The 9,352-nt window shown below is 30.4% G+C and overlaps 1 protein-coding gene across 1 annotated transcript in view; it reads left to right on the top strand.

Annotated features, from left to right (window-relative positions):
- Positions 1-5,612: 5,612 nt before the first annotated feature.
- LOC116025493 (hydroxyproline O-galactosyltransferase HPGT3-like) overlaps positions 5,613-9,352 on the top strand; it is a 6,121-nt gene continuing 2,381 nt past the window's right edge. The window contains exons 1-7 of the mRNA XM_031266761.1: positions 5,613-5,994; positions 6,226-6,289; positions 6,674-6,723; positions 6,821-7,011; positions 7,937-7,997; positions 8,140-8,212; positions 8,620-8,743. Coding sequence (XP_031122621.1) covers positions 5,861-5,994; positions 6,226-6,289; positions 6,674-6,723; positions 6,821-7,011; positions 7,937-7,997; positions 8,140-8,212; positions 8,620-8,743 — 697 coding nt within the window. The 5' untranslated portion in view covers positions 5,613-5,860. The remainder of the gene's footprint in view (positions 5,995-6,225; positions 6,290-6,673; positions 6,724-6,820; positions 7,012-7,936; positions 7,998-8,139; positions 8,213-8,619; positions 8,744-9,352) is intronic.

Raw genomic sequence — 9,352 nt, 5'->3', positions numbered from 1 at the left:
TAAAACAACCAATTCCCATTTGTTAAACTCCCAGACTCAAGTTTTAGGACTGCAAAATCTCAGCAAAACTTGCTAATGGGGTTGGGCATTCGTCTAATACTTCAAATTTGCTTATAATAATTGAGTAGGTGTTTGATTACTTTCGCGGATTTAAGTGAAGTATTACTAGAGTGTAAAAGTCATTCAAGAAAAACTAAAATCTATAAGTCTTTTGGACAATATTTTACACACAACTTTATGTGCTACGTCTTTTAACTAATTTTTAGAAAAATCTAGTCATTGGTAAGTAACCAATCACCAAATACCAAAAATGATGATACTATTATCTAAGGTTGCACACTAATATGACAAACAACAAATAAAATCATGTGAAGGATATTTGTCAAAGTTTTATATATAATTTTATGTGTGAATGTGACACAAAGCTAACTATATCAATGCAATGAGCATCACTTTCCAAATTCTATCTATCTATATATCTATCTATATAGTTACTTTTGTGTAAACTTTGCTCTTGTGTAATAGTCTACAAATCGCACGAGAGATAAACATACTATGAAGAGGATGTGTGATGAGCTCAACCAAGAAAGTATTAGCAAAAATCAAACCGATAACATTTAGATACGAGAGTAATGCTCCACTCACTTTACTACCCCTTTCGGGGCAAATTCTGCCAATATATTAGTGTCACAGTTGAAGGACCAACCCCCACCCCCACCCCCTCCTAGCAAAAATGCTACATGTGCTCTCAACTTTTGATACTCCACACTCATACTCTTAATGTAAATACTTTTGATAGGACCTACGTGATGAAAATGTGTTATCATAGCTAGTTATGTAAGGGAATAAAAGTAATAGAGTATAAATGGGAAGTATATATGCATGATCTAAAACACCCCCAATTGAATAGGGGTTTACTATCTCCTTGATATTTACTTGTTCAAGCAGTTAAAAAAAAAACACAATTGTAGCGCAACCCATTTTAACCAAAAATAGACTGGGCTGGAATAATACTTTGTGGATCAATTTGACATAACTCAGGGCTTCCTCAATAATGCATTTATTACAGTTTGAGAAACATTTTGCCACCATAGAAGAGTGGGGGAAAGAAAGAGAATGCCAAAGGTCCTCTTGCAATCCTATGCTAATATGTGATTCTTTCATAAATGTGGGTCCACTTAATACTATTGTCAGATTCATACTAATCGTGTGGCTGTCACAAATTGTGCCCAGCGGGCGCCTGCAATGCGCGCGCCCGCTGGGCGTGTTACTGCGGTGTTTATATATATATATATATATATATATATAATATTATATATATATATATATATTTTTTTTTTTTTTTCTTTCTGAAATCAACTTTGTTTTGTTTTGTTTTGTTTTTTTTTCTCTTTCCTTCCATCTTCTCTTTTGTAATTACACTTACAAAAACTTTTAAAACCTCCCAAAAGAAAAAGAAAAGAAAAGAAAAAAAACCGTAGAACCCTTTTATATTACTCCAGAGAAAGTAGTGTCATGATGATTGATGGAGTGCAATCATTCTTGTCCAGAGTTAGAAGGCCTAAAGTAATGCTAATCTAAGATACAAACTTGAAGAATCCAGTGGGTACTAATAGCCCAAAAGGTATACATATAACGATTATATAATGATTATTATTCACCCCAAAAGGTATACATATAACGATTATATAATGATTATTATTCCGCTGTAGCCCAAACAGTTTATCCACCAATAATTTTACCATGGATTCAAATCCACGTAAAGATAAATTCGTGTCTATTTACATATTGAATGTTCACAATTTAAATTGTGAACATTCAATATGTACATTGTGAACATTCAGTATATAATTTGTAAACATTCAGTATGTAAATTGTGTTCGTTGAACTCGAGTCCACAAAATAATTTGTTGTTTACTCACAGTTGTTAATTGTTATACCATGACCAGGGTCTAGATTGCAAGGTGGATCCTGGTCTTAAATTGTGTATTTTTAGTATTGAAATTGTGAATGTTTGAATATAAAATTGTGTTTCTAAGTTTTAGGAATTTATAAATACAATATAAGGTCATCATAAATTATGATTTTTTAAAAGATAAATTATAAACATTTAGTATGTAAATTGTGTATCTTTAAATTCGAGACCCGAATCTACAGAATAATTTATCTTTTATTAATGGGTCTTATTAATTTAATATTAATTTTTCTCCTTGTTCTTCGATATTAACAAGATTCTATGATGGGCTTGGTCCCATTAATAACCATCAATATACACACATTTGGTTTTTTTTTTTTTTTTTTGTTTGGTTTTGTGTAAATTTTAAATTTTAATCTTCAACTATTAGTGACATTTTTGCATTTAATTTTGTTCTGTTATTTGATCGCATTAATTATATCCTTTGGCTTTAATTTTTTGACAGATACAAAAATACAATCCTACTTTTCATATTTTTGTCAAATTTAGTACATCACTATAACTCAAAAAAAAAAAAAGATATTTATCTCAATGCCGGAAATGAAGAAATCTCTGTCTCGAGGCGGAGACGAAGATGGGAAGGGAATGAGATTTTTCTTTTTTTCTTTGAATTTTTTTTATTTAAAATTATTAAAGTAAATTAAAAATAAAATTTTTTTAATAAGATGATTGTCATGTCAGTAATGACTTGAGAAACATGTCAAATTTGATTGAATTGCATCATTTTGGACAGGAGTTTAATTGTACCTTTTGCATGTAATTCGATAATTAATTTGAACTTTTTTATATATTAAAATTTTGACCCATGAAATTATTATTTTAATTTGGGCTAGAGACACGTTTCTGCCCTAGGAAACTTGCTCCCCATTTTTATATTAATTAAAGAAATGACTTGAAATTTTTGTAAAACAAATTTGATTAATTAGAAAATGGTACAAAAATATTTTTAAATCAAAATTATTACATATACATAAGTTTGAAATCTTAACAATATGCTTATACCATAAAATCATAGATCATGATTTACATTGTTAGGTGAATCACTTCCATAAATATTCATTTTAATATAATAAAGGTTAATTTTTAATATATTATATATTCATTTTTTGAAAAGTAACTTTTAGTATACTGTCTAGAAATGAACTTATAATATATTAAAAATGAATATTTATTTGTGAACGGCCGTATAATATAGCTAGTATAATATAAGTTATGGTTCACACTATAACTAGCTAGTTTTTTGTGGTTATGTACATTTAAAAAGGATTGACATTTGGGTAAAATCACCTAATCTTTAAATGTGATGTGATCTTATTGTTTGGTTTCTTTACAATTAATTAAAATGGATTGACTTTTGAGTAATCAAACCTAACTTTTAAATGTGATGATGTTGTACTGTTGTATATACATATTTCCATGCTACACTGTCATTTATGACCTTGTTTGGTAATTTGACCATACTTTATTCACTTGACTTAGTTAAAACGTTAAAAATTGTATTTGATTAATAGCTGAATTCAATAACGTTTTGAGGGTAAACCGCCAACCTTACAATTTTGTTAAAATTTGTAGTGTCTGGCTTTGGCGGTTTGCCAAAAAGTGCACGCTCCAATTTTTTTTAATATTATATAAAAAATTGTAAATATTAATAATACATTATTATTTAAAATATAATTTGGTAAAATATAATACAATTAATAATTAATAGTTATTTTTATTTATTTGTTTATATATTTATGTTATTTATTTTATTTAATTTTTTATAATTAAAAATTATTATATCATTAATAATTATTTGTAAAATATACGCTTGTCTATATATGTGTTTTGACATGTTAACCATTAATAATAAAACGTTAATTTTACCAAATATTTCTCTATAAACCACTTAAACAATTTGTTTGTCAAAACTACAAATACAATCCACTAACTGCTAACAAATAATTGCCAATTACCAAACAAGGTCATCTCGTAAAAATACTCGTAGACTAAAAGAAGCAACTATAGTTTATTATTTATATTGAGAACCGGATACAAAGCGGCTAGTGCAACCGGTTCGACTTGTCTGAACGTCAAGTCAAGGGTTCTATCTCGGATGACCGTGTAGTGGGCCTTAAGTCTCCGAGCATATAGCTATCGTTAGTGTAATAGCCAAAAAGTTCATTCTCTCATCAATAAATGCGGTATTTATAGGTAGAGGAAAGGGACAAAATCTGCCCCTCGGCATGGCAAGCACGTGGAGAACATGCATAGGCTTATCGTCGAGTGGAAGCAATGGCGTACACGTGCTTTAAATCAGATTAATTGGTTATGACTGCTCGGGAGTCTGAAGATCGGGATGGACAGAAAGGTCTTTACGGCTGGGTTCTGTTGTTCAGCTTTGCATCGGTATCGGCCTTGTTCCGACCGGGTGAGTCTCGGGTCCGGTCGGTTCTTTGAGGGATATGCTTAGGGTCTATGTACCGACCGTTTATACGTACGAAGACGAAGTCGGGGATAATCTCTATCAAAGTCTTATTCAATAGTATTTCTTTCAAGGCGTTGTTATGTACCCACGAGTTTGAATGTAATTAAATTGAATTTTAATAGATTGGGGCATAGACTGTGAATATTAGAGAATAATTTGAGTAAGGATATATTATTACAATTTAATAATAATACAATTTAGGTATAAAAAAATTCATCAATGTCTTTTATTTATTTCCATATTATAAAAATCTTTCAAAAATTTTCAATTTAATAATTTAATTTTAATTGTAATAATGAATAATAAAATAGTAGAAATTTAAAACATATACGTAGTAAAATTATATTTAATTTTTTTTAATTTTATTTGATTATTACTTGAATTTTTTCTTAACTTGTAGCCAAATTAATTACTCCATAATAAATACATAGGCAAGTAATGAAAGTAAATAGTTTTACTTTGTGAAACATTATAAATAATGCTTCATTACGGAGTGAATGTAAAAAAGTAATTTTATAAAATAGTACTGTAAAAAATAAATAGTTTTACTTTTTTAAACATTATAAATAATATCCCGTCATTGAGTGAATATTAGAGAGTAATTAAATAACATTCCGCCATAGAGTAAATATTGGAAGATAATTTAAGTAGGAGAATATAATATTTTTCTAACTATAATTTCATACATGATAGGAATGAAATGGAAATTGTTTCAATTTTTTTTGCCGTTTAACTTACGTACAAAATTACTTACTAGATCATTTGATACGGTGTTCATATTTATTAAAAAAAAATTTTAAAAATTGAGTTAATATCATTTGAGGTTCTTAAAGTATAGTAATTTTGTTACATTTAATCTTAAATTTTCAAGATCCTTCGACTTTTAAATTGCTACTATCTGTGATCCAAGTTAATTACTTATAGTCTTTCACCTATCAAATTTTAACCACTCATGATCTTTTTAAAAGGACTGCGACTCATTAAACTTTGAAAGTTGAAGAACAGTGATTAGTTTAAATATATAGGATTAAACTTGAAAAGTCACTATACTCGAAAGATCTCATATACCATATAACATTAACTCTTAAAAAATTGCTTACTATATTACTACGTATTTGATACGGTGTTCATATAGAAAAATTTTAAAATGCTATCTAGAATTTATTAAAAAATTTAAAAACAAAAAAGAAGAAAATTGAACCTGAGCAATCTGCAGATATTCTCCTACATAAACAACACGATTTCATATGTTCAAACCAATCTTGTTTCTCGTCTCCCTGACAATCTGCAGTTGTGTATCCATGTTTACTCGTTACTGAGTCAGATCGGGCCCCTCGAATCGCCGCCGGTTCACACACTCCGATCACCGCGTCTGACCGGCTCATACCGACTCCGAATTATTCTCCGGTGATTAGGAAATGGATAGCATCTTGCCTACAACGACGTCTTCGAAATCGGACAGGCGATCCAAATCGAAGTCGAACCAAGCCTCAAAACCTTCTCTCGTCATGGCACTCATCTCCTGCTTTGCTTGGCTCTATGTTGCCGGACGGTTCGTTAATTATGATCTCTAATTTAGGCATTTAACGCATCGCGGCTAAAGTGTTAGTTTTCACTTTTATGCTAGCAAAAATTCATGGTCAAAGATCGATTTTGGACAATGCTTTTCAGTTCAAGTGTTCTAATCTAAATAATGCATCGCCAAAATGTGATTGTCTTGTTAAGTAGTTTGAATTTATTTTATTTTATTTTATTTATATATCTATTCTTTGTTTGAAAATAGGTTGTGGCAAGATGCAGAGAACAGAACATTGTTGACTAGTCTGTTGAAAAAGAACTCAGAGAAGGTTTTGTTTGCATTTCCTTTTTTTTTTTCCTTTCTGTATTGCAAGTACACAAGGCTTTGCTTGATGGTTAGGAAGCTTAGAAATTCAAATTTAGTGAATATTGTTATCATGGTTAATGCTTGCTATCATGGCAGTGAGAATTAAATTGGGAATGAGATGGTGAAATATATTGGAAACTGTTATAAAGTATCTGAGAATTTGCTTTTTTGAGAGTGTAGAGTAGTTCTTTTGGGAAATGAATAGTGTAATGGTTTCATTCAAAATTGGTTTCTTCTCCTTTTGCTTATTGTATTATGCAAATTTGTTTCAATTAACTCAGAGGGCTTGTTTAGCTTGTGATATATAATTTGGTTGCTTCTAATTTAACCCTAATTCTTATGGCAGAGACCAAAAGTGCTGACTGTTGAAGACAAGCTAATGGTGTTAGGCTGCAAGTACATCTCTTTACAATCCCTTCCACTTCCATTTTGGAATATACTTATAATTGAGGTCACTCAGTTCTTCGATTGACATATTATATTACTTTGTCAGGGATTTAGAAAGGAGGATAGTTGAAATTGAAATGGAATTGACTTTAGCTAAAAGTCAGGGCTACCTTAGGAATCAGTTGCAGCAAAGTGGTTCATCTTCCAGCAAAAAGCTTCTTGGTGTTATAGGAGTCTACACTGGTTTTGGAAGTCGATTGAGACGGAATGTGTTTAGAGGGTCCTGGATGCCAAATGGTTGGTCAACCTGATACATTCACTTGTTTTCTAACTTTTTGTCGTTTCCCATGACTTATGCCTTGAAATCTCATCTTTTACCATTAGATTTTGAGGAGCTAAAATATGAGAAAATTACAGCAGTCTATATGCTGCTGATATGAGAACAATAATTCTCATTTGTTTACTAATTTAATGCGTTTGATTTCGTTTGGAACTCACAAAATCAGAGAAACATCAATTTAATCACTCTGTAACATATCTCATCGTCGGAATGATCTGTTAAGAGTTCAATGATGGTCTTATTTAGTGAATCCAACAAACATATTGTCTTGTTTTTCAAAATTTTGGAACCAATTTTTATTAGGAGGTTCCATTGAAACCTATTATAAAATTCCATATAATATGAATGCTCTTGAAACAGGATTATTTCAGTATTTCACACATGTATAAGATCAAAATTTTGTTTTGTGTGATGATATTTTATTTATCAAATGACTGAGGCTTTTTTTTTTTTTTTTTTTGCTCTTTAGAAATCTGTGCTTGAGATTTACAGATAATTTATATACTGCCCTTTGAGCTAAAATTGCCTTTTCTTCCTGACAATGACTAATAATGACCTTGATTAGTATTTTTACATTTTCTCCTTGTGATTAAATTATAGTGGAAGGCAGATATTAGACCATTTTTTTTTTTCCAGATTATCTAGTTTGAATTTTGTTGTTGCCCAAAATTACTTTTTTTATATATGTTATATGGCAATCTTGAAAAGTTATATTAAAAATGACAGCCTTGAAAAACTAGAAATAAAACCTCATAGCTTGCATAGTTGCATATAACACCTCTTGATCCATGAAAAAATGTTATCACTCTTTGTGAACATTAGTATCATATCTCTAATGCTGTTATGTGGTAGATGTGCTCAAATTTTTATTTGCTTTGTCAGGTGATGCTTTAAAAAAACTTGAAGAAAGAGGAGTGATCATAAGATTTGTAGTTGGTCGAAGGTCTTCCTTTTCACCTGTGACTCTGTTTCACCATTCACTACTTTTTTATAATTGCTCATTTGCTTATTCCTTTTTCTTATGCCCTTTGCGCTATTACTTTTGACTAAAACTGGAATAAAAGTGGATATCTTGCATTTCGCAGTCCTAATAGAGGTGATAGCTTGGACCGCAGTATTGATGAAGAAAACAAGACAACAAAGGACTTCTTGATTCTTGTAAGTTAAATAAACTTTTCTTATTTGTAAATGGTCTTCTTTTTATTTTTTATTTTTTAATTTTTGTTTTTATGTTTGTGACAATTCAGTGTTCAGTTTCAACTCCTCAGACACATCTTCTTTTTGTCTCTTAAGTTTATGTTTGTCTATGAAATAGTCTAAATGATACAGTTAACAAATATTATGTTGTAACTCTGGATATAAATAGCACAAAAGTAGTAGCTAATAAGACAGCTTATGGGGTAAGGTGGATGCTACTCCGTTATAGTTGTGAAACATCTAAGTCTATTTCCATTATTCTGATTTTTTGGTTTTCATCATTTAAATTATTGTTGCAACTGGTAAACATGATATTCGCAAAAGGTGTCATTGTGTTTTACTTTAGTTCTCTGCTCTTTATTTTATAGGAAGGACATGAAGAAGCTCAAGAGGAGTTGCCCAAGAAAGCAAAATTTTTCTTCAGTACAGCAGTTCAAAATTGGGATGCTGATTTTTATTTAAAAGTTGATGACAATATTAATCTTGATCTAGGTAAATGTTTTGGGTTATTATTTAGTGAGTTAAATCCAATTTTGGTCTTTAAATTATCGCATTTTCCACTTTTGGTCATCAAGTTCAAAAGCGAGCAGATTCAGTCCTCGACTATTGAAAATGTGCACTTTTATAATGTGTTTGGTTGGTGGGTTTAGACATAAGGAATGGGTATGAAAGTGATTGTTTGTGTTTGGTTGATAAGTTTTGTGAATGCTACTATGGGTTTGGAATACCCCATTAATGACAAAACCCATACCCTTATTACATAAGGATTTCATCTCCCTTCCTCCTTTCTTCCTCACTATTAATAATCATTCCCATTCCACCCAATTACCAAATATGTTAAATACTTTCACCAAAACCCATTGCCATTACCAAGTATTTGATACCCATTCTGATTCCGATTCCCATGTGCGAACCAAACGCACCCTTAGTCTTACATTAGGGTTATTGGTAGGTTTTGAAGTTGAGGACCAAAAGTAAAAAGAAAAACACAATAGTTAAGGTATTGATAGCTGGGATTAACCCTTAGTTAAAATATATATAAGGTTTTTTTTTTTGTTTTTTTTTGTTTTGTTTTGTTTTGTTTTTTTTTTTTTGTTTTTT

The sequence above is a fragment of the Ipomoea triloba genome, chromosome 1, assembly GCF_003576645.1.
Source record: "Ipomoea triloba cultivar NCNSP0323 chromosome 1, ASM357664v1".
NCBI classification, from domain to species: Eukaryota; Viridiplantae; Streptophyta; class Magnoliopsida; order Solanales; family Convolvulaceae; genus Ipomoea; species Ipomoea triloba.
Note: the sequence above shows the minus strand (reverse complement) of the source record. Positions and strands in the feature narration are given on the sequence as shown.